General features: G+C 47.7%; 1 protein-coding gene across 1 annotated transcript in view; it reads left to right on the plus strand.

Annotated features, from left to right (window-relative positions):
- HIP1 (huntingtin interacting protein 1) overlaps positions 1 to 26405 on the plus strand; it is a 133622-nt gene that overhangs the window by 63788 nt on the left and 43429 nt on the right. The window contains exon 2 of the mRNA XM_081090432.1: positions 25553 to 25616. Coding sequence (XP_080946558.1) covers positions 25553 to 25616 — 64 coding nt within the window. The remainder of the gene's footprint in view (positions 1 to 25552; positions 25617 to 26405) is intronic.

Raw genomic sequence — 26405 nt, forward strand, 5'->3', positions numbered from 1 at the left:
AATGTTGAGATCAATGGTTGCGCTCGACCAGATAGGCCTTGAAAGCCAGCCAAGGTGTTTCAACTTTGGCCTGAGGTACTGGGTAAATTCTGGAGAATTTTGGGCATAGGAAAGGTACATATATTGCCTCTTTTAGCTTGGGGTCCAACAAAAGTGATATTGGATTCTCATTAATTATTGGGCAGCTAAATGCCCAGCTTAGAAACGATTGTCCTCGGCTCTTTGTAAAGAGCACAGACCCTGGACTGTGTAGTGAGAAGAACCTTACCCACCCCGGGGAATTGGTACCTGCTTCCCATTCCTGCAGGAGGCCCAAGTTACTATTTGTTCTGACCATTAAAGCCCATCTCCTATTTGAAGTCCTCACTCTCGGGGCCCTTGGCTCCAGGGTTGACCACAAATCCAGCATTTTCACCTCATATTTGGCAGAGCTCAGAGTCAGCCTTGGGGGTTTCTTTAGCTTATTGCTGAATGAGAAACGTAAATTATAGTTCACCCAACTCCCTGCATGCTTTCGAGCAAGTTTCTTAACCTCTTAGCCTCACCTGTAAAGTGAGAAGAGTAATACAGGCATACCTCATTCTATTGCGCTTCACAGATTTTGCTCCTTTTTATTTTTTTATTTAATAAATTGAAGGTTTGTGGCAACCCTACACCAAGCAAGTCTATCGACATTTTTCAAACAGGCTCAGAAAATGGTTAGTATTTTTTAAGCAATAAAGTATTTTTAAATTAAAGTAGGTACATTTTTTTAGACATAATGCTATTGCACACTTGGTAGACTACAGTATAAACATAACTTTTATGTGCACTGGGAAACCAACAAATTTGTGCAGTTCACTTTATTGTGGTCACCTGGAACCAAATCCTCAATCTCTCCAAGGTATGCCTGTACCTGCCTGGAGCATTCTCATGAAGGATGGAAAGAATTCTTATAAAGTATAGGACCTGGCATAGCAAGTCCTCCATACATGGTGGCTATTATGATGATGGTCTACAAAGTCTTATCTAAGATAACTCTGATCCCCTCCTCACGAACTCACCCTCTTTGTTTTCTTGATTGGCCGAAAGCTGAGAGTAGGATGCATTTCAGTTGCCTACTCCTGGGACCAATTCTCCCATGTCTATTTTCTGAATGAAGGTGCAAATGACTGGGGAGAGTGGGTTCACCAGCTGCTGTGACTGATGAATTTTTTATGACATCAGGTAGGAGAACTGGTTTAACCTGGCACCTGGGGGGGTAAAGTGCAGGTGCCTTTTGGGGGTTGATGATGGAGTCTGTGCCTTTATTGAACACAGAGAATGCAGAGCTCTAATTTGGGGAGCAGAGTCAAGACTGTCAATTCTTACAAAAGAATGTATAGATTATATAATTTATATCTGCATAGTGCTGTGCGGCTTATAAAGCATTTTCACATCTGTTCATGTTTATTACAGTCCTGTGAGGAAGGCAGGGCAGAAACAATAAGCCACATTTTATAGATAAGACAACTGGGTTTCAGCAAAGTGGTGGACCCCCAGTAGAAATCCCGGGTTCCACAAGTGGTGGAACCAGATCTTGTACCCAGTTCTCCTGATCACCAAAACGTACGCTATGATGACAAAGTAAATAAAGGGTAAGGGGAAAGATTCAGTGACCAGATTCTAGGATGGACATAAGCTAATCTAAAAAGATGAGCTGGGTCTCTGGGTCCCCTAGAGGAGAAGATCTAGGGGGAGAGGATTAACACCTGTCTCCTGGTGGACCATGGATCTCCTCAATCACCTACGGCTACTTTTAAAACTTGGGGTTTCTTCATGAATCTCTGCTGCCCCTCAAATCTGAGTCACCTGAACCCTCGGATCCTCTAGTTTACACAGCAGGAAGGTGGGAAGGGTGGAGAAAAGGCGTTTCAGATGTTCTGGGTAAATGATAACGATGGTGGCCAGGAAAAAGATTCAGGTCAGTCTGCTGTGGCTGCTGGTGTGCATGTGTATTTATTTGCTGGGTTGAGTTGGGACGTGGGAGAAGGAAATACCAAGCTGGGGAGATCCCAGTGTAGAACGATGCCAAGGACTCTCCTCACAGTCCACATTGGCTAATAGCTGTGGAAAGGAGGATGTCCTCCCACTTAGGGTCTGGACATGGATGGCATGGGTGAAACCAGAGCACGATGTTCAGCTCTGGCTTACAAAATCAGTCTAGTGCAGCGGTTCTCAACCTGTGGGTCGTGACCCTTTTGGGGGTCGAGCGACCCTTTCACAGGGGTCGCCTAAGACCATCGGAAAACACATATATAATTACATATTGTTTTTTGTGATTAATCACTATGCTTTAATTATGTTCAATTTGTAACAATGAAATTGGGGGTCACCACAACATGAGGAACTGTATTAAAGGGTTGCGGCATTAGGAAGATTGAGAACCACTGGTCTAGTGTGTTGTAGCCAGCATTTGAAAGAGTGAAATATATCAGAAAACATCCAATTGTATTCCGTGTAAGGAGGTGAGCATTAGTTCACGAAACTAATTTTGGTTGTATACTCACATAGACACAGGTAAGGACTGGCCTAATAAAATGTGGTTAGAGTCAAAAAAAGGTTTGGGGTCTCTGACCTAGATAATTTCCAGAAGAGGGCAAGGAGGATGTCAGCCTCATGCGAAGACTGGAGGGCCGATTGCTCTCTGACTCACTGAGGGCTGTCAGGAGGAAGAGATGGTGCATCTACTCCACGTGGTTACGTGGTTCTGGGAGGTGGGATTTGTTTTCTAGATGTGGCAGATTTTGGCTGGCCAGGACTTCCCCACAGCAGGGCCATCCTATGGGAAAACTAACTCCCTGGAGAGAGACAGACAGATAGACAGACAGAGACTCTCTGGTCACTGGTGCTGCTCAGGGACTTGGAGGAGCATGGCCTCTGACTCCTTGCCAACCTGGAGACTGGCTCAGCGCTCAGGCTTTGGGCACAGCCCTCAGAGACCTGTGGGTTCGTGGCTGAGGTCTAGTCTGGCCGGCCTCGTGTGAAGGGCAGCTCATTTGAACACTGGGGAGCAGTTCCAGAGAAGTGAGTTGACGTATCCTGGCTTTTTACACCACCCACCACAGTTTCTAAAACTCAGAGCATCACGGTCAGCCGCCTTCTCCATAGCCCCTGGAGTGAGGTCAGAAATTATAGATGACGTGGGCCTCAGCCAAGTGCCAGTGGGGAAGGAAATCCTTTAAAAATGCTTAGAAAGGTTTTGCTTTACCATATGACTGCTATCGCGTATTGTCACTGACCACTATGATTTTATCCAAGTGATTTTAACTAAGATGAGGTTCAGTTCAATTCAGACACATTGAATACCCACTTTATGCCCAGGTATGGTGTTTAGATGTTAGGGATCCAGAGCTGCGGGTGGCTGAGTTATCCGTGGAAAGACTCAGAGTCAAGAGTGGGAGACCGAGGTTTCCTTGAAATGCATTGAGTGAGATGACACATAGACATTTGTAATTGACAGGACACTCTCACCTGGATTATTTTCTCCTTCAAAACAGCCTTGAGAAGCAAGAATTAGTGTCCTCAGAGGCCAGTCCAAGTCATCCTGCTAGTCAGAGTCTAAGTTCAGAGACAAAGGTAGGTGTTAGGACATTCCAGCACGCAGAGACCCTTCCTTCCTGCTGACTTCCCCCTAAGCTCCTCCGCCCCCCCCCCCCCCCCGCCCCCCACAGACACACACACGGGGGATTTTCTTGAAGATCACGTCCAGGGGCTATTTCCATTCCACCTTTGTCTCCTTTCTTGCCTGAGAGGTCCCAGTCCAAAGCCAGACAGTCATGTGGTCTGGCAGCTGTCCCTGAGCCAGAGAATTCCAGCATTTGTCATGCTGTCTGGGGCCCAAAGAAGCGAAGATATACATCTTTTAAGAAAAAAGAGATTCCTGTCTCCTTTAGGTTCCCTGCTGTCCTAATGTGTCTTTGGTCTGGAGGTGGTTCCAGTGGATGGGACTGGAGGGGAGGAGACTATTTGTACATGTGATTGGGAGCCACCTGGAGTCCACAGCATCATCCCTGCACATGGAGGATCAGGGAGTGTCTTCTGTGTCCAGAGACCACTAGATGCTGACCAGGGGCTTTGGAGTCACCTAGGCCAGAGGCTAGATCCTGATGCCACCACTTGCCGCTCTAGGACTGTGGACAAGTTAGTTGACCTCACTATCTCCAGCTTCCTCATTTCTTGGAGGGATTGGTGTCTGCAGACACGGGAGGGGCTGAGATGGCCTGTTGCAAGTTCTTGGCACATGGCAGGGACTTACTAAGCCACTGCTACAATTATTAATATTTTTGCTCATTCATTTAGGCAACAAATGAAATTTTAAAACTTCAGATAATGGGGTAGAATGTTCCTTCTTTCAGAATGACCTGTCTGCTGGGTGAACTCGGTCGGGTAGGGCAATCAGACAAGTTGTGGTGATTACAGTACATGTGGTAAAACGCACAGAGTACACCTGAGGGGTGTGCTGGTGTGGGAAAGGGTGAGATTAATGACCTGGCACTGGAGAAGGGGCCTCACTGAGAAAGCTGAAGGACGGGGAGAGGCGTTCCCGCAGTGGGTATGGAAAGAAAGGGCATCCCAGGCAGAGGGAATCACACATGCAAAAGCACATGGTCATGAGTCCACCAGTGTGTTCAGGAGCTACCTGTGGGTTATGCTCAGTGAGTAGGTGCAGGCCCTGTCTCCGGGGGACTAGCAAAGTAGCCAGGACAAGGGGTCCTTACCTTTTTATGCCTCCGTACTTCCTGAAGAGGTGTTTAAGCTGTGTTTTGATGAAGAGGAGCAGTGATTTTATTGATGAAAACACCTGACACACAGTAGGCGCTCAATGAATGGATGAAGGGATGAGAGACGACATTCCAGTAGAGTGTGCTGTGTGCAGGCAGATGGATGTTGAGTAGGTTTGTTAGGAGCAGGGCCAGAGGAATGAGAGGAGCGATGAGTGGGAGCAGGGTGTGAGGCCCAAGTTAAAAATAATCAGCAGATGTCCAGTAGAAGCAGTAATCGAGGCCACCCCCATGGGACAGTCAGGCTTGCACCTCCTGGTCCCAGAATAAGCGTGGGAGCTGCAAACCGTGGGTTGGGGCAAAATTTTTTTGAAATGAACATTTTTTTTTAATTTTCTACTGTGACTTTCTTGGGTGTACTCAGTTCAGCCCCATTTTCTGGGACGTGAAATAGCCTCTTTCTGGAGTTCTCTCAGTCTGGATTCTTTGGAAAGGAGTCTTACCAAATCATTGCCTCCCGAGCCCCACCAGCTCAAAGGTCAGAACCAGCAGTCTTGACCAGGGTTCTGGAGATCATGCCTTTTGTCTATACATATGTTGAGGTGATGCCCTGAGTCAGAAACACTGCGGCCCTATGCCAGGCACCGAGACTATCAAAGGAAATGGTGTCATTTGAAGACTCCCACCTTCAAGGAGGTGGAAGAAATAATACAGTGTGGTAAGTGCCATATTAGAGATTTAATGAAAGTCCTATAGAAACTCAGGTAGGAATAATTAATTCTGCCAAGTGGTATAGGAGGTGGGAAGGTGACATTGCAGGCCTTTCATTCATTCATTTATTCAGAAAATATTAATGGAGTATCCTTCATGCACCAGGTGCTGTTTAAAGCACTTAGGTGAACCAAACAAAGTGACCAAAGTTCCTTGCTTTATGGAGCTGCCCGTGTGTGTGTGTGTGTGTGTGTGTCTGTGTGTGTCTGTGTGTGTGTGTGTGTGTGTGTAAGGAGGGGAAGAGGAGAGGAGAATGGGGGCTAAGATAATAATGATAAATGTAAATGAGTAAATTGTGTAGGATATTGGAAAGTGGTGAAAAGGGAATGGAGTATGCAGAATTGCCCTAAGGATGCTTGGGTAAGAATTATTAAAGTGCCCTGGCCAGGTAGCTCAGTTGGTTGGGGTGTTCTCCCATACACCACGAGGTGATGGGTTCAGTTTCTGGTCAGGGCACATACCTAGGTTGCGATTCAATCCCGATCAGGGCACGTACTGATCCATGTTTTACCTCTCTCTCTCCCTCCCTCCCTCCCTCCCTTCCTCACTTCATCTCTTCCTCTCTCCGACTCTCCCCCTTCCTCCCACCCTCCCTCCTTCTAACATTAAAAAAAAGAATAGAGAAAAAAAGAATTGTTAAGGGGGACAGGCCCGTCCTTCCTAGCTGGTGTCCTTGACCACCAGTGGATCCTAGGACCCCCATTCCTGGTCTGTTATTAGCTTATGATCTGGCTGAAACTGCCCTATGCTGTCTTGCCGCAGTCCATTCAACTTTGGATGTAATGCAAGCTTATCAGTTCCTCTCAGATTTCATAGAAGTTGGAGGGAAGATGCTGCCTCTTATTTCCAATGAATCTCCATTAAAGGAGCTGAGTGTCAACAGAGCAGGTCTCTGGCCATGGTCCGGCGGGGCCTTGGTGCCATCCACACTTTAGGAGGCCCTCTCAGCCATACCCAGGTCCCATCAGCTAGAATGAGGGTGGGACAACCGAGCACTTTTGTTCATGGAGTATGCAGAATTGGGTTTAATCCAATTACCAGAAAAGTGTGACTCCTCTCATGTTCAAGGTGAAGAAACTGAGGCTCAGAGAAGTCAGCAGTGGGCAGAACTCACCACTTTAAACGCTGGGCTCTTCTTATGGCAGCTTTTGACAGCACTGGGGCTTCTCAGCTCCTCAGGGGAGGCAGCCATGAGTGCTCTGGCCGCTGATGCTGTAGCTCAAGGGAGACTGTGGCTCCTGCGCTTGGGTTATAACTAAATACCTTGTAGCTGTGGTGATTGGCAGCTGTGAGGAGGAAACAGGTAATCCTGTGCTATTTTTCAGAAAATATGAAAAAGTGTAAAGAAATAAAGATCAGGCATATTCTCACCATCCCAAACTACCACTAACAATTTGATATAGATGCTAATGGACTTTTCTGCTGGGTTGAACGGCAGGTGCTGTTTTTATAAGTCAAAAGTGAACAAATTCTCATTTGATTCAACCAAATATACATACATAGACAAATACACACATATTTAAACAAAATATAGCCATACCAATTACAGTTTATAGATGTTTATTTTAGCTTATACTATGCCATCGGTCTAGAAACAGAGTGATGGGATTCAAATTCTATCTCCACTACTTACCTAGACAGGTTACTGAGGCTCCCCCTGTGAGTTTTCTCCCTTGTATAGTGGGGGAGTCACAATACTCTATACATAGGATTGTTGTGGGGGTACAGGAGTTAGTATGTATGTCAAGTGCTTAGGCCAGTGCCTAGCCCAGCAGTGGGCAAATTACGGCCCGCGGGCCGGATCCGGCCCATTTGAAATGAATAAAACTAAAAAAAAAAAGAAAAAAAAAAGACCATACCCTTTTATGTAATGATGTTTACTTTGAATGTATATTAGTTGACACAAACACTCCATCCATGCTTTTGTTCCGGCCCTCTGGTCCAGTTTAAGAACCCATTGTGGCCCTCGAGTCAAAAAGTTTGCCCACCCCTGGCCTAGCCCATGGCCAGCATTCAGTAACTGTTAAGCAATTAACTACCATATATCCAAGTGAGTTGAAATGTATCATTTCATTGCAATCACGCCCTATTAATAGATTTTTAGCTATAACCATTTTCTTTTTTTTATATATATATGTTTTTATTGATTTTTTTTAGAGAGAGAGGAAGGGAGAGGGATAAAAAGTTGGAAACATCGAGGAGAGAGAAACAATAATCTGCATGCCCTTCCCTGGGGATCAAGCCCACAACCCAGTCATGTGCCCAACTGGGAATCAAACCGGGGACCTCTTGGTTCCTGGGTCGACGCTCAACCACTGAGCCATACCAGCCAGGCTGTATCCATTTCCACTGTTGAAGTGATATCCTTATATACACATCTAAGAGCATCTATCCATTCACTGCTTTCCACTTTAAGGTTTTGGCTTAAATTTTTCTTAATGGCCCTGGTCGAATAGTTTGACTAGTTAGATCACTAGTTCTCAACCTGTGGGTCACGACCCCTTTGGCAGTCGAACGACCCTTTCACAGGGGTCGCCTAAGACCATCCTGCATATCAGATATTTACATGACGATTCATAACAGTAGCAACATTACAGTTATGAAGTAGCAACGAAAATAATTTTATGGTTGGGTCACAACATGAGGAACTGTATTTAAAGGGCCAGAAGGTTGAGAACCACTGAGTTACAGTGTTGTCCTGACACGCCAAGTTTCAGGTTCTATCCCCAGACAGGGCACATGCAAGAATCAACCAATGAATGCATAAATAAGTGGAACAACAAATCAGTGTTTCTCTCTCTCAAAAGCAGTCAAATGTTAAAAAAAAGCATTCTTTTTATGGATGTGTTTTGAGCGGAGTGGTGCATGCAAGGGGAGGTTGTTTGGATGGTTCTCTCTTCTGTTGCTCTATAACTCTGTAAACTGGGTTCTCTGGTTCCAGCCTTCTTTTTGCCTTTTCACACTCCAGCAACACTAACAGCTGGCTAGTTCCCACATTGTGCACTGGCCCCACATATGTTCCTTGGTGGGGCCTCGCCCATCCAAAGGCCCCTCCATGCCCTTTCTCCAAGCTAGCTCATCCAGTTGGATGCCTTTCCTCCAGGGAAGGGCAGCCATACACAACCCTTTAGCCTCGGTTAGATACCTGTGTCCAGGCTCCCTGCACCCTGCACTCACCAGGGTCTCTCCTAACTGTCAGTGTTCGCAGTGTCACCATCTTTCCCCCATCTAGACTATACTCCAGGACTTATGTCTTACTTCCCTGTGAGTTGACTGGGCAATGCACTTGACACATACTATACTCAATATATGTTTGGTGGGTGAATTTAGTGAATGAATAAAATCATGACTGACTAATTAATGGCAGGACTTAAATAAATGGAGATGGATTGAACAGGGTGCTTCATCTGGGTTATAGGGGTGGAATGAAGCAAAGGTGGGTGAACTCTTGCCATGTCTGATGTGACTGGAGCTGTGCTTTAGAAACAGAGGTCTGGCCTTGTGTGGCCAACAGGAGCTGGTAACCCAGAGACAAGTGAAATTTCAGGCCGGGATGCCCAGTGGGGGTTCATTCTGCCTGGGGCAATTGGGGTGACTCTGTCCACACCCCTACACTTCTCTTGAACCCCATGGCTCTTCCGCTAAGGAAGGGCTCTCCCTTCACTCCTCGAGAAACAGAAGTGAGAGTTCCTGGCTGCTCTGCTTTCTGAGGAAGTTCATCACAGCCATGCAGCGGATGAGGAAATCGACCTCTGGAATTAGCAACCACCCCTCTCTCCACTGTAGAAAACCGTTTAGCATATCCTTCTTAGCTTGTTATTACTTCCTGTGCCTGGAGCTGGAAGTATCCATCAGAGCTCCTGCCTGCCAGCTGGGGCATTCCGTGGCCTCCTGAGTGTGGCCAGACCCAGCACCACTCATCCGCTCTCTTCTCTTTGGCTCTGATCTGAGATCAGTGAGGCCTGTGCTTTTGTTCTGTGTTAATAAGGACTTCAATGGCTGGACCCCCGGGCCTGATGTTGGCCTGAGTGTTCTCTCCGTGGAAGTGAGCCTGAATTTCCCCAAACCTGGAAGGATAAATGGGACTGATGGGCCTGAACCTGGAGTGAGATCGTGGTTGAAATCCTGGCTCTGCTGCTTACTAGCTGAGTCACCTAGCTAGCCAGGCGTCCCAACTAGGTGGGCAAGTCACTTAACCCTTCCAAGTTTGTTTCCCCATCTTGTCAGTGGATTAGCAACTCCCAGCGTTACTGTAAGGGTTAAATGAAATAATGTGTGCAAATGAACCTGGGATCTATTACAGTCCAGGAGAAGTTAATTGAATTAGAGAATGAGAGCCTGAACACAGCGAGGTGGAGACTATTCAGTCTGTTTTAGATAAGGAAATTGAGACCCAAAAGGAAGGGGGATGGGGTTGGGGTGGCGGGGGAAGGAAGTTGAGAGAAGAACTGAGAGGGAGTCTGGATATTTTGCCTTATACTTCCTCTGCTTCCCCCAACACACACACACACACACACACACACACACACACACACACACCCCTACGTATTACCAAGCTCCTGGGCCCATCTTCCCAGAGGAAGCACCATGAGTTCCATCTCTCCTACCTGAAAGGCCTCATTGAAGGACACCAAAGTGAGCAAGTACATCTGAGTATTGATTCCATCAAGACCCAGTTAGTTTTAAAGCTGGAAAGGCAATGAGAAAAGAAGGGTTGGTGTGAGGAAAAGTGGAAGGGATGAGGAGAATTGTCCTGGAAGAGGAGGCAGAGGCTGGTTTGGTTTCTTTCTTCAGGCTGCAGTGGATGGGCCTCTAGCGCTGCTCCCTGGCAGGCCTGTGCATCCCTGGTCTGTGCAGCCACCACTTTCCTAGACGAAACTTTGTGCTGTCTCCTCCCTGCCCTCACTCTCAGCCCGTGACCTCTTTCCTGTGAAATGAGATGAGACGCACCCCTGAGAGAGCTTGCACGCCTGCCTGCACCTGTGTCCGTACTTTGTGACCTGGCCTGTTGTTCTAGCAGGGTGGCTGCCTCCTGTTGTGCACTAGATCCTGTCCCCATTCCAGCGATTCTCCTTTCTCTCCCCATACATATATACAAACAAGTTATAATTTTTCCTTGTTTTTTTTTTTTTTTAAATTTAAAGCAAAAAAACCCTAGACCAGGGGTGGGCAAACTTTTTGACTCGAGGGCCACAATGGGTTCTTAAACTGGACCGGAGGGCCGGAACAAAAGCATGGATGGAGTGTTTGTGTGAACGAATATAAATTCAAAGTAAACATCATTACATAAAAGGGTACGGTCTTTTTTTTTTTTTTTAGTTTTATTCATTTCAAACGGGCCGGATCCGGCCCACGGGCTGTAGTTTGCCCATGGCTGCCCTAGACCTTGCCTCCTGCTTTCGCTGCCTCCTTACTGCCTTGCCGCCTCCAGGGCCCCTCCTTCCCTTCCTCTTATGAATCCCCCAGCAGGTCCTCCCCGCTTCTCTACCAGAAAGCCCTGGTAAGGTCACCACCATGTTCAGTCTGATGGTCAGTTTCCAGCTCTCATCCTGCTTGATCTGTTGGCAGCATTTAACGCAATCGATCCCTTCCAGGGGAAATTCATTTCTTCATGTGCATACTCTCCTGGTTTCCTCCCACCTCATGGGCTGTTTCTTTCCTGTTTCCACTACTCATTATTTCTCTTTTGTGAATGTTGGGTGTCCTTGGGCTGCTTCCAGATTCCCATCCGTACTTACTCCTTGGTGAACTTATCCTTCTTAAATCCCCTCTCTATATCCTGTTGGCTGCCATACTGATAGGTCCAGCTCAAACCTCTATCCAATTCCAAGCTTGCTCTTGCATGGCCCCATTTGGATATCTCATAGGCATCGCACATTTGACATGTCTGAAAACAAGCTCCTGTCTGCCCCGCCCCATAGCTACTCCTTCAGTGGTTCTCGCCACCTTGTTCATGGCAACTCAGGCCCTCTAGTTCAGCCGTTCTCAACCTGTGGGTCGCAACCCCTTTGGCAGTCAAACAACCCTTTCACAGGGGTCGCCTAAGACCATCCTGCATATCAGATATTTACATGACGATTCATAACAGTAGCAACATTACAGTTATGAAGTAGCAACGAAAATAATTTTATGGTTGGGTCACAACATGAGGAACTGTGTTTAAAGGGCCAGAGGTTGAGAACCACTGCTCTAGTTGCTCTGGCAAATTATCATGCTGCCATCATTGACTCCTCCCTCACACTCCACATCCATATCAGCAGCAAGTCCTGTGAGCTCTACCTTCAAAATATACCAACCACATCTCCGCACCTCCACTGATCTACCAGCATCTCTGGCCTGAATTAATGCAGCAGCATCTTAATTGTCCTCCCTGCTTCCACGCTGCTCCCTGCAGTCTCTTCTCAGCATAGCTGCCAGAGGGACCCTCTTTCAAAAGTGAGTCAGGTTGTGGCGCCCCTTTCCTCAAAATCTCCCAATGGTTCCTGTCTCACTCATAACAAAGACTGGCCTTTACCGTGGTCCACAAGCCCCTTGTGATTCGGCCCCTCTCATCTCAGACCTCCTGGCTCCAGCCACACTTAAGTTCTAGCTGTTCCTGTACCTGCCAGGTGGACTATTCCTAGAACTCTCGTCTGCCAGCTTGTTTCCTCATCACTTTCAAATGTGTTCCTTTGTTACCTGCCCCGATGAGCCTGTATTGGGTTATACCACCAGCTCAGTAAGCCTCAGCCCCAGAGTCGGCCTTATTTGTCTAACATAGCACCTATTGCCATCTTACCGACTATATACTAGGTGTTAATACTTCCCAGGCAAGATCTTTTAACGTGTCTTTAAACTGGTTTTGAAGTGTGTGATGGTGCAGCATCATGAAGCAAAATTACTTTGCCGTGTCTTCTGGCCCATTCTGGTTGTTTCACAATCAAAGCGTGGTTCAAATTGATTATTTGTTGTCAGTGGTGATCAGTATTAACGGTTTCACCTGGTTTTAGAAGCTCATAATACACCACACCTTCCTGATCCCACCAAACGCAGAGCATTGTCTTCTTTCCGAAGCGATTTGGCCTTGCAGTGGATGTTGATGGTTGACCTGGATCAACCATGATTTTGTGCATTTGGGATTCTCAAAATAAATCCACTTTTCATCACCAGTCACAATTCGATGCAAAAAAAGACTTTCTTTCGTGCTGTTGAAGCAACTTTTACTGGTGACTTTTTGGTTTTCCATTTGTCTTTCGTTCAGTTGATGTGGCACCCATTTTCCCTCCTTTAAAATCTTTCCCTTTGCTTGTAAACTATCGGAAATTGTTTGCTGAGCAACATTTAATCTTTCTGCAAGTTGTTTTTGAGTGTGACATGCATCTTCCTCCAATAATGCTTGTCATTGTTGGTCTTCAAACTTTTTCGGTTGACCTGGATGTTCTTTGTCTTTCACATCGAAATCATCACTTTCAAAGCGTTTAAACCAGCGTCACAAGTATCTTGAGATGGAGCATGTTCACCATAAGCTTCCCGAAGTATATGATAACTTTCAGCAGCACTTTTCTTCAAAATAAAATAATGAATTAAAACTTCCCACAAATGCTTTTTATTTGGCACGAAATTCAACATTTTTAAGTGTAAAAATATCTATGATGTTACCACCTTCAGCAAACTTGACATATGAAGTTTTGAAGCTTGCTGTCAATACAACAAAATACATATCAGATCGCATATATCAACATATGTGTAACTCCATCTATTGAAAAAAAATTGCATTATTAACTAGTATACCTAGTATATAGGGTTGGGCTTTAGTTAGGTTTACAGTCCTGGAACACAGTTTATTATTTTTATTAATTATTGTATTATTTTCCAAATGAACAACTTTTCCCCCACCCTATATTTTACTCATTTGTTTACTTTCGCTCTCCCCCTAGAATATAAGATCCATAGTGCCAGAGGCATTGTTTTTTGTTTACAGCTCTATTCTTAGAGTAGTGCCAGCACATGATAGGTCTTCAACAAGTATATGTTGAATGAATAAGTGAATATGAAAAGAACAAAGCAGTGTTCCCTGAGTTTAGGGAAGACCAAAAGAGATCTGAGTGGCCCTTGAGAATCTATTAAGCCTAAGCATGTTTGGCTCAGTGGATAGAGCGTTGGCCTACAGACTGAAGGGTCCTGGGTTCGATTCCGGTCAAGGGCACATGCCCGTGTTGTGTGCTCAATCCCCAGTAGGGGGCATGCAGGAGGCAGCCGATCAATGATTCTCTTTCATCATTGATGTTTCTATCTCTCTCTTCCGCTCCCTTTCTCTGTGAAATCATTAAACATGAATCTATTAAACATAGAAGTAGATGACAGGGAGTAGGACTGGGTATCTTTAAGAAGAAAATAGATGAACATCTATACTGGACCAGTTCTATAGTTAGCCAGGAGGAGAGCTATTTTTCTGTGCTGGTATAACAGGTGTGGTTTTGTATAAACCACACTTCTATAAACGGAATTCCATTTTAAATGTACTAGTGGAGGTTGCTATTTAAAGGAATCTGGTGCCAAATTCTTTTATAAAATGAGTAGCAGTCTCCTAATTTGGCCTTAGTGTCAACTCATAACACTTCACCCCAAGTTTATATTTACTGATAGCAAGGTTTACCAGTCCAAGCTGAGAAAATCTCTTCATTTTCCATTTTTCTACTGTTTTATTATTCCCTTTCTCTCATTCGTTCCCCTCTTCATTCCTGCTTTCCCTGTAGCTGAGTTTTTTTCTTAGGCTCTGACATAGCGTGTTCTGTAACACTGCCAGAATTAGAGTGCAATGAGCAGTGGCTCCTTTCCAGACCAAATGAATCCAGTCTGGGGGTGGGCAAAGGAATCTGTTAGGAGTGTGTGACTGCTGCTGCGGTATAGGCTTCGGTGCTCAGGTGATGTTCATGCATAACCAGGTTGGAGAACCACTGGCCAAAGAGGCAACCACGTCCTATTCACCCTTCCCACATCCGAGCCTACACTCTGCAGAACTGATGAGACTGGCTGAGCATCCCTTTGGGGCTCTGCAGGTGGCTGATGTGAATTTGACCACAGACTGATACAGACCCGGATGATAGGTCTGGGGGCTTGAGTTCAGGGCTCTGATTCCTCTCGTAGTAACATCACTCACCCTGCTGATTTCTTAGATGAGAGCAAGATCCTGTAGCCACTACCTCATGGAGTTTGTTCAGGTGCTCTCCAGAGTGTGCCTGTAATGAACCTGGGCTTCCCAGTCCTATCACACACCTGTTTTCCTTCAAACTGGAATGGGCCCCTCGAGAGAACACAACTGTGATTCAGGGTTTAGTGGAACGCATGCGAGTAACTAAGACCAGATCCTGCTTCTTGACAACAATAGAAGGCCGGCTTGTTAGAGGTTGTTTGGCCTGAGGTCAGGTCTCATTTATGTACCCACTCTAGATTTTCTGAAAAACATTCTCCTTTTGGTTCTCACTAGACCGAAAGATTGTATGTAGCATCTGCTAGTAGGGCAGGTGGACATTTTATAAGGTACAGAGAAATCTGCCGTTAAGACAACCAGTGTGTTGAGGTCAGGGAAGAGGTTTAGGAAACAAGTTGGTTTTGGCGAAGAGTCCACTTGTAACCATCTCAATAGTAGGATGTAGAATGTGTGCCCGACTGAGAAAGGCAGGTACCGGCCTCTGTGTGTCTGACTTCTCTGAGCCCGCTTGTCTAAAGCATGCCCTGCCTCCCTCACAAGGTTTTCTCAGCAGCAGGAAGACCGCACATATGAAAGCTCTTTGAAGATTGTGAAGGGCTAAACAAAATGAGAAATGCTGTTGTCATTATTGTTCAAACCTGGTATTTACACATTTGAATGAGCCAAACCTGTGTATTGGGAATGTTTACATTACAGAATTATTGGCTAGAGTCAAATAAGGTATCTTCACATAGCCACCCCCTTGTGTAAAATGGGATTCTATCTGTAAACGGCATTCCATGAAAACGGGATCGCGGTTGTGTGAAGATCACCATCTGCAGCGAGAAAAGCAGCTGAAGTATTGAGAGGGGTGGCCCTGAAGCTATATTGGAGAGTCTGGAATTCACAAGGTCAGGAGCCACTAGATTTCTCTGCTGGGAGAACTCATGAGGAAAGTTTTTCTTGCTGCTTTATTTGGGGTCAATTGTGGTGACTGGAGATAAAAGGGCCAGTTACGTAGAGTAATACGGGTGTAAGATGAGGGTATTTGCTGTACAAATAGAACAAAAAGAGATCTGAAGGATGTTTGGGAGGGAGGAGTGGCAGGCAGTGGTGTGATGTGGATGTGACAAGTGCCTCCTGACTCATTTGGCAGACGAGCCACTCTCAGGAGTAGGGCTTTGGGAGAGGCACAGAGCCTGAGAATGGGTGTTTCCTGTGCCTGGGGACCACCTGTCTTTCAGTCAGGCAGAGAAGAGACAAAACTCACCTCGCACTTAGAAATCTGGGAGGTGGAGGGTGGTGGAGGACATGGCTGAGGGGAGGAGAGGAAGTTAAGCAATGCTGGTATTGTGGGCAAAGATAGCACAGGGTTTCGCTCTTGGAGGCCAGCTGTGTATCTGAGAGGCAAGGGCATTTCGAAAGGCCTGCCCAAGGCCTGACTTTCTAGGCAGAGTGACGTGCCCAGAAAGTAACCCTAAAGAGTTCTCAGTGCAAGACCTTGGCATTGCAGTTCCGGTTCCTAGGGAAGCAGAACTGAGCTTTCCTCTGTGAAAGGAGAAGCAGGGCTGTAGGGGAGGACGTGCCTTTCTGAAGCCATGGTCCCCTGCAGGTGGGAGAGGAGGGGGAGGGGCTGGCTTCTTTTCCCTGAGACCGGGTGTCTAAGTACCTCTAGGCCTAAGTATCCATAGGCTCTTCTGAAGCCTCCTTGGGTCCCTGAGGCCTTCAAAGTTCTCATGTGGGAAGAGGCAGCCAGTGTGACGAGAAGGGGAGTGGCTGCAGGACTCAAATGAGAAACTGGGCTGCTCAAGTCAGTGGGTGACATGGGCACGGGAGTTTTGGTGGAGACAGAAGTGCAGGGGTTATTGTGTTCTTTGCCTAAGGATGTGACAGGATGACCGGCTAAAGGGGACTCTTAGGCAGCTGTAATGATACTTGAGGGCAGTGAGACTAAGCCTGTTGGCTTCTCCAGGTCAGGAGGGATCACGGTGGGAGAAGGAGCCTAGACTAAATTGCAGGAATTAACGGGCACCACCTCCCTTACCTGTTTACCTCAGGCTCCCAGACCTGAGGAGGTGAGGAATGCTGGACGGCGTGGCCGTTTCCAGCGTGCGGCCCCGTGGTGGGCAGTCATCACCACGCCAGGCTGGGCGGTGGTGGTGGCCGCTTATGCCTTTGCTGAGAAAAGCTCCTTTCCCCCTGTTCGCTTCACTTCTTTCTGTCTCCCTTCCACCTTACTTCCTTCTTTCCCCTCTGCCCTTTCGGGTGTCAGATACTCCTTTGCTTGGTCTGGGCCAGGGGTCCTCAAACTTTTTAAACGGGGGGGCCAGTTCACTGTCCCTCAGACCGTTGGAGGGCCGGACTATAGTTTAAAAAAAAACTATGAACAAATTCCTATGCACACTGCACATATCTTATTTTCAAGTAAAAAAACAAAATGGGAACAAATACAATATTTGTATTTGCATGTGGCCCGCGGGCCGTAGTTTGAGGACCCCTGGTCTGGGCCGTGGGCCTTTCCGTCCCTTGTTTTAAGACCTGCCACCCCCACCTGGGCACCTCATTTATGCCTGCCCCTGCCATGGAACCTTTGCCCATGGGACCCTTGTGAGCCAGCTTGGCCTTGGCAGCCCAAGTGCTGGGCCCCTGCCAGGAGCTGTGTGTGTGACCCGACAGTGCCCAGCTGGACCCCACAGGCCAGGCCCAGGCTCTGCTCCCCAAAGAAGCAAGGCCCAAGGGTTTTCCATTGGCTGCAGCCTGGCAGAGGGGACTGGGCTTTGAGGGGATGGGGGAGGGGGGAGGCAGGGAGAAAGCCACCCTTCCTGTGGTGCCTGCTGATAATTGGCTCTCCGGAACCAGCTTGGGACACAAGGGCCAGCTGGGTCAGGAAGTGGTGCACAATGCTGCTCTTTCAGGGGGCACACTGCATGGTCTCAGGTCCCGTGTGACTCCAGGGAAATCTGGAAAACAGTCTGTTCTCAGAGGATGTTCTCTAACCTAGACCGGAGGTGAGAAATTGAGCCCTGAACTTCCCACCCTCTGCCCTGGCAGGGCCCCCAGCCATTGCCCAGTTCAGAACCCAGTTATTTCTTTCAGAGAGCGTCTGGGGAGGGGAGGAAAAGGAAGCAGATTTCCTCAAGAGGCCATGAATCACGGACCTTGCAGTCTGTAGAGGCGGGGAAGCGAGTAGTCCTTAATGATTTATGAAGGCTGTACACCCTGCCTTAGCAACTGCGGGCCCTTAGGGGGTCTTTGTCCTGGGGATTTTAATCTGGGTGGGGAGGTAAGACGATATAACATACTAAGTGTGAAACTCATGAAGAGAAATAGGAATTCAAAAAAAGAAGAAACGGAGCAGTTATTGGCCTGTGCCTGGAAGGATTTGGGATGAAGAAGAAAGTGGAGGGATCCCAGGCACCAAGTATAATGTGAGTGTGGGAAACTGGCCATAGCCGAGAACTTCTGCCCTGGAAACGTCCCTGTGTCTGACGTCCCGGGGGCCCCGGCAGACCCACCGCTTGCTGTTACCGGCCCAGGGTGTGGAGGCTCAGCCCAGAAAGCCTTGCCAGGGAAACCTTGGGCAGTGGGCCTCCCGTCTCGGGCTGGACTGCCTCTCGGGAGTTCTCCTGGGGAAGGTTTGGTCGGAGGACATCAGTCACGTCGGCTGCCTTACGTGGGTGCTCCCGTGAGCCTGCGGAGCTGCAAGAGAAAGGTGTGGGGCCGTCCTGACAAGGGCAGGCAAGGCTGCAGGTGTCTTATAGTTGCTGGTTTGGGAAGAAACGTTCCACAGCCCAGTGCTAGGCTGGGCCTTTTGTCAGTGCTAAACTCATGCTGGGGACTGTGACTCTGTCCACATGGAAGTGGTGCCACACTTTCTTTCATCAGGGCACTAAGCAGCAACTCCTGAAACTCAGGAGGATGAAGGGGCATTTGTATTAGGATGCTTCCCTGCTCAAGAGCCTTCTGTGGCTCCCTAGTACCCATCAGGTCACAATTTCCTATCTTGATATCCACAGCCCTCCATCATCTGAGGGCCTTTACAGAGTCTAAATATTGGAAGGGACCCAGAAGTCTAATCTAGCCAGAGCTGATCAGTCTTTTTCACAATAACCCTGAGGAGAGGTTGCCTCACTTCTGCCTATATGCGTCTAATAATGGGTAAGTCTGTCTTTCATGAGATGCCTTTACGTTTATCCAGGAACGGCCTGCCTGGGCTTGTACCCATGGGTCTAGGATTGATCCTCTGGAGTTATTCCTCTCCCACACGACCGCCCTTCAGAATACTGATGTTCCTCTAAGTTTTCTTCGGGTCCCACATCCATCCCCGTTCAGGTCACCCTTTTTTAGAGGTGGTCTAGTTTGTCAGTTCCCCTCTCTGAAGCCTGAAACTGCCTAATATTTTTAATTTTTACATGGGAATTGCTCTGCATAGTGAGTTGGACACGCCCCCTCGTTCCGGACCCTATATATCCCTTTTAATACATCAATCTCTGACTTGCATTTTGACCAGCCACACCAAAATGTTGCTTCTGTCAAGTTGGTAGCCAAATAAAACACCGAAATTGTTCTCACAATTGCTGCTTTGAGGCATTTCTCCCCTGTGACAGTGAGTTTAGATCTAAATATAGGAAATTTCCTTTGTACCTACTGGATTGCATCTTGTGAGGTTTAACCCGTTTTTCCAATGTGTGGAAATCGTTTGGATTCTGATTCTGTTTCTGTGGTATGGAGGGCCGTGTCTAGTGTGGGATCATGACCCAGTGCCTGAGCCATAGGGCCACACTGCAGGCCTGAGTCCCAGCTCCACACCCGGGGGTGGGGTGGGGGGGGGGAGTGGCCGTGGGCAATTTGCTTCACCTCTCCAAGCCTTGGCTTCTTTTTCTATAGAATGGAGCTAATTGGTAGTAATGCTCGCCCGCTTATAGGATGTGAAGTTATGACTTTAATGAGATAATTCATACAAAATGCTTATTAGCACAGGGCCTGGTAGTAAGCATGCATTCGCTGCATAATCTTGATGGTTGTAACCACTGCTACTGGCTAGTTCACATCCTCATTCTTTTTAAAATGGCCATGTCTCACCCCAAGTCCTCCTGGCCTCATTGTCCTTTGCTTAACAATGTCTCCTCAGCCTGAGGTACCTGCTTCTATTCTCCCCCTTGTGTAGTTTCAAAACCTCTGCAGCATCTTGGATGCCTCCCCTGCTGTGTCCCTGTAAATGGGAGCTCCTACGGGCCAATCCTATTGAAATCCATTTCAGAGTCCACTTAGTATAGGGTTCTTAACATTTTCACGTCTGTCATGTTGGTTGAGGCCTTTATTCTTTCACTCCTGTCTGCTATTACTAGTAAGAACTTCCTCCTTCAGCTCTACCTCCAGGCTCCGTCCTCCTCTCCTCCAGCCCTCACACGGCTGCTGGCCGGTCTTCCTCCGGCTGCTCTGTCTTCCCTGCCCACTCAGAAGCACACTGGCCTTCACATTCAGCAGCACCTCTCTTTCTGGCGCCATCCCTCTTCTTCCCTTGCATAGATGCCGCCCTCCAGCTAAACCTGCCTGCCTGCTCCAGGCCTTTCCGCTCTGCACTGTTCCTTGCTGTGCTCTCTGCCGCGAGGGCCTGTCCTCCTCTTCCCTGACCTCCATGGTTCAGGATGGGCTTGCAGATCCAGGTCTAGTCGACCACTCGGTTAGAAGTGGGTAGTATGACCTTGGGCAAGCGCTTAGCCTTTCTGTGCAGCAATCATAAGGGCTCCTGAGTTTGCAATGCAATGAAAAGAAAAGAAGTAGATACATTGCCGGGGACGGCACCTGGGAAAAGTGACCCCTCCCTTTCTCTAAGTAGTCTTTCCTGAGCAGCATCACCATTTCAAGGGATTTCTCCCTCCTTAAACATTTAGAGCACGGAACAGTTCCAATTTCCAGACAGACACACACACACACACACACACACACACACACACAGTCTATAGATATAAACTCATAGTATTTTATGTTGCTTAAAGGAATTTTGAGGACTTTTTTTTTTTTTTTTTGCAAGCAAGGCTTATAATGATCACAAGCTTGGACAGTTGGTTGATCAGCATCTACACTAATAAAATACAAACATGCAAACTGACCGTACCTTCGCTATGCCCTAAGCCACACCCACCAGCCAATCAGAGCAACTATATGCAAATTAACCCAACCAAGATGGCGGCCAGCAGCCATGGAGCTGGAGCAAGCAGGAGGCTTGCTTGCCCCAATGATGGAGGAAGCCAAGCTGCCGTGGCAGCTCTGAGCTCCACTCAAAGCAACAAAGTTTCAATTATAGAAGGTAAATAAACCCCAGATACCTGCTTTCAGCCGACTGTGGCCATGGAGCTGGAGTGAGCAGGAGGCTTCCCTCCTGCCCGCCCTGGCCGGCTCTGAGCTCCACTCAACGCAACAAAGTTTCAATTGCAGAAGGTAAATAAGTCCAAGAATAAAAAAAGAAAAAAGAAAAAAAGGAGAGGCTGGGAGCTTCCATCGCTGGAGGGGCTTGGCCAGCCTGAAAATGGCTCTCAGCCCCTCACCCAGACTGGCTGGGGACCCCCTCACCCTAAAGGGGGTGTGGTCAGCCTGAAAACAGCCATCAGCCCCTCACTCAGGCTGGCCAGGCACCCCAGTGGGACCCCCACCCTGATCCGGGACACCCTTCAGGGCAAACCAGCCAGCCCCCACCCATGCACCAGGCCTCTATCCTATATAATAAAAGGGTAATGTGCAAACTGACCCTAACAGCAGAACAACTGGGAATGACTGGTCACTATGACACACACTGACCACCAGGGTGCAGATGCTCAATGCAGGAGCTGCCCCTGGTGGTCAGTGCGCTCCCACAGGGGGAGCTCTGCTCAGCCACAAGCCAGGCTGACGGCTGCCAGTACAGTGGTGCTGGTGGGAGCCTCTCCCGCCTCCTCAGCAGCGCTAAGGATGTCCGACTGCAGCTTAGGCCTGCTCCCCGCTGGCAAGTAGACATCCTGCAAGGGCTGCCGGGCTGCCAGAGGGATGTTCGACTGCCAGCTTGGGCCCGATCCCCCAGGGAGCGGGCCTAAGCCAGCAGGTGGACATCCTCCAAGGGGTCCCAGACTGCAAGAGGGTATAGGCTGCGCTGAGGGACGCCCCCCTTCCGAGTGTACAAATTCTTGTGCACCGGGCCTCTAGTCCTATATTATAAAAGCCTAATATGCTAAGTGTTCGGTCGTCCATTCAACCTATCAAAGCGTAATATGCTAATAATATGCTAAGGCCACTCAACTGCTTGCTATGACGTGCACTGACCACCAGGGGGCAGACGCTCAACACAAGAGCTGCCCCCTGGTGGTCAGTGCATTCCCACAGGGGAGTGCCGCACAGCCAGAAGCTGGGCTCATGGCTGGTGAGCACAGCAGTGGTGGCAGGAGCCTCTCCCACCTCCACAGCAGCGCTAAGCCGTCAGTCAAACATCCCCCGAGGGTTCCTGGACTGTGAGAGGGCGCAGGCCAGGCTGAGGAATATTTGTGGAATAAGTCTAAATCCCACCCATCACAGGACCTCCCTCGAGGCCCTGACGTGGTTTCTAGCATTTCCCACCAGCAGGGGTTTGCTCTTCTTTCTCTCAGCCTGTACTACTGACTCTTCCAGCCACCTAGGACTTGACCACGTCCAGTTCAGCACCTCACTGGATTTGGGTCTCTTGTTGTCACTCTACATGGCTATGGCCCTTATAATTTTTTATGGAATGCAGGCAACCTTTAAGCGCTTAACAAAGGTGGTGACTTTGCCTAGAGGTCTGTCGGCAGCCAGGACCCCCTCCTTGTCCTCGGCCAGGGGAGGAACATAGTTTAAACCTCTGTAAATCACCCAAGGAATCTGAAGGGAAGTGAATGGCCTGGTTGGTCCTGGAAGCAGAAGCTGAGAAACGTCTAAGTAAGGATTGTTAAAAGGAAGCTGGAAGCACTCCGCCTCACGAACTGCTTCACTGGGAGTTATTTGGGGAATAAGCTTTTACTTCTCTCTTGCAACATCTCACATGAGAGTCCTTCTCAGTAGAGCCCCGTGTCAGGTGCAGTAGGGGAGAGGGCAGGACGCCCCTGCACTCCCGGTCCTCAGGAGGACCCAGTGTGATGGGGAAAGGACCCTGCGTTAGTCTCCTGTAACAGATGACCACGAATAGGGTGGTTTAAAACAAACAAAAATGTATTCTCTCACAGTTCTGGTGGCTACAAGTTCAAAATCAAGGTGTCGGCAAGGCCATGCTCCCTCTGAAGGCTCCAGGGAAGAATCCTTCCGTGCCTTTCTTTCCTGGTTTCTGGTGACTGCAGTCACCCCTGGTGTTCCTTGGCCTATAAACACAGCACTCCCATCGGTGCCTCCAGCTTCGCGTGGTCTTCTCCCTGTGTGTCCCCGTGTCTTCACATAGCCTGTAAAAAATTATTACTTTATTTTCCACTTACAGTTTATATTCAATATGATTTTATATTCACATGCCCTGCCTATGAGGACACTGGTCATATTGGATTTCGGGCCCACCCTAACACAGTATGACCTCATCTTAACTAATTACATCTGCAAAGACCATATTTCCAAATGAGATCATGTTCATAGGTACTGGGGGATTTGGACTTGAACATATCTTTTCTGGGGGGGTGGGGGGCGGCGCGGAGACACAGTTAAACCCACAACAGAGCTTATGCTGTTAAAGAGATGAGTCTGGTAGGGAGAAAAGACATGTGGAATAGTGTACTTAACACATCCAAACATTATATAAACCAGATATAAAAGAACGTATCTTGGTAGAGCCTAGAAATAACCTATTTTATACCATATATACACATATATGTACATGTACGTATGTATGTATGTAATTTTTTTTTTCCAGGTAAAGACTCAAATGTGAAAAAACAAACAATAAATCACTTAGAAGAAAATATAAGAGTCTACCCCGGGTAGAAAAAGCCTTAAATAAATAGAGAAGTTATAAAAGATAAGGTGAACATACCTAACCTTGTAAGGCAATCAACAATCATGACATACAAGTCCAGGAACTAGAAATTAGAAGTAGAGATGGAATGTCACTACACTCATCAGACTAACACGATGACAAGAAGCCTTAGTCCCTGTTGTTGTTGGGGATGCTTGTGTACATGTTCAGTGGGAAGGTGGACTGTTAGAGCCTTTTTATTTTTTTTAATATTTTTTATTTATTTATTTATTTTTTTTGTTAGAGCCTTTTTAGAAAGCAAGGTGGCAACCTTGTTTGGATCCTGATTAGAATGACTGCAAGAAAGCTTTTTTGTTTTGATATAGTAGGGAAATGTGAGCAACACCGAACCATTTGATAATATTAAGGATTTAGGCATGATCATAGTGTTATCATTATTTTAAAGTTTTATTGAAATGCAGCCACACTCATTTAGTTACATTTTGTTTAGTATCACTGAGGCTGCTTTTGCGCTGCAGCAGCAGAGTTGAACAGCTGCAATGGAGACCATGTGGCCTGCAAAGCCTAAAATATTTACATACTAACTGGCTCTTTACAGAAAATCTTTGCCATCCCTCATCCATAAAGAAACATGCTTGGCTAAAAGTTTGCAATGGTTGATTCTGGGGACTGGTGATGTGAGGGCTTATTAGACTAGTCTGCATACTTTTCTGTGTTTGGACTTTTCCATAATGCAAAGCTTTTTAAAAACTAAAAAAAAAACAAAAACAAAAAAAACCACATAGTAATATCATTCCTAGAAATCTGACCCTTGGAAATAAAAGCACCAATTAATAAGAATATGTGTGGAAGAATGTTTACTACAATGGTTTATAGTGTAAAAACAAAACGAAAAAAAAACGGAAAGAAATTGCCTTACAACATGGGAATGCTTGTATAAATCACATCCACCCACACCATGGACTATGATGTTGTCTTTTTAAAGAATGAACTAGAGTGTTGCCATTCCACTTGGTGAATTTTTCATGAGATATTTTCAAGTGAGAAAAGCAAAATGTTGGAAAATCTGAATGTGACAGTCTGATTTTTGTAGAACAGGGACAAAATTAACCTCTTCCGGCACGTAGGCATGAATGTGTGTGTGTGTGTGTGATATGCATAACAGGTTGTGAACATAGGTTGGGGTAGAATGACATCTGTGGAAGGGAAGCAAAGCAGAACAGAAGAAGGAAAAATCTATACTTAAAAACAGCCTCCGCGATATGATTGTATGTGTTTCTTAAGTTATATTCACATGTATATGTGCTTTGCTAAATTAAGAGTTATGGTTTTTAAAATAACTGGAAAGGTCTACATATTTTAATGCCTTTTGATGTGAGGAAAGAAGAGGGAATTTGGTTACAAGCTGGAAATTACCCAAGAGTGGAAAAACAAGAGACGAGAGTGACCTGGGCCAGCAAGGGAAGGCTTTTGGGGAAGGTTCTAGTGGTGAGAGGGGGGCGGGTGGAGGCTTTTGAGCCATAGTCGCTCCCTGATCTCAGCGCCTCTTCCTCCTGCTCCCGGAGAAATAATGTTTCCCTGGGGGATGAAAAAGCATCCCTTTGTGCAGGCTTTAATTGCCATGCTGTTGTGCCAAGTGAATGAGTGGCAGGCAGGCGCAGCAGCTGGGCACAGCCAATGCCAGGCAGCAAAGCCCGCTGCCTTAGGACAGCCTGGGCCAGCTGGCCTGGGAGCACTGCCCACCTCTGCCCTCCACCCCCCTCACCCCCACTAGGGGCCCTGCACTGGGACAGTGGGGCAGGAGGGTCTGCAGAAAGGAGAGAGGAGTCATTGGAGGGAGAGGAAGGGGTGGCCCCTGGGAGGGTCTCAGCCACTCTCAGAAGCTTATTCATCTCATCCTCCCCTCTCCTTCCCCTCCCTCTTGTTTTTCAGACTGTCAGCATCAATAAGGCCATTAATACGCAGGAAGTGGCTGTAAAGGAAAAACACGCCAGAAATATCCTTTTGGATGTTGCTTGGAAGACCGACCCTGAGAGGGGTTGAATTATGGGTACTGAGGTCAGGGTGAGGAGTCCTTGCTCAGCTGTGGGAAAGGGAACCCCCACACAGGCCAGGTCCCTGCAGGGTTTGAGCAGCCTGGGTGACCTGCAGCTGGCCCCAGAGCCCAAGGCTCATCAGGGTGGAAGGCACCAAAGTGGCATCTCGGCCAGTCCTTCAGGCTTACCAAGGCCCCACTCCCCTCCGGGACTCCAGCTTCCCAGAACTGCCAAGTCCTTTGAAGTTACTTTCTTCCTCAGGCACCAGAGGGATTTTCACCTGTGCCATCAAAGCACTGCCCTTTGCCTGGAGGGCCACACTGACCACCCCCTGGGACATGATCATCTCCCCTTTTCTGACCTCAACGGCAAAACAACGGTCCCAGCTACAGTGGTTGGCCTTACGCCAATGCAGGTGTTCACCCTAAGCCAGAAGGGGAAAAGACAGGGACCTCAAGGTGGTGGAGGGAACCAGTGACTTAAAGGTTTCACCACGCCGACTTAGCAGAGGCCCTGGGTGACCACCATCGTGGGTCGGTGGCTTTGGGGAGAAGTGCAGACAGCACTCTGGGTCCCTGGGGACCCGCCCCTGAGGTATAGGGTCCAGGAGCTGAAGGGCTGAGTCCTCAAAGGCCGAAGGAGGGGCTGCCAGTGGGGCTGAGCCTCGGTGCGTGTGCCAGCGGCAGAGCGAGTGCAGGCTCGGCTTCTGTCTGGGATGGCAGCTCCTCTTTGCCTGGGCTCGTCATGGT

The sequence above is a fragment of the Myotis nattereri genome (genome assembly GCF_964212035.1).
Source record: "Myotis nattereri genome assembly, chromosome: 4".
Classification (NCBI taxonomy): Eukaryota; Metazoa; Chordata; class Mammalia; order Chiroptera; family Vespertilionidae; genus Myotis; species Myotis nattereri.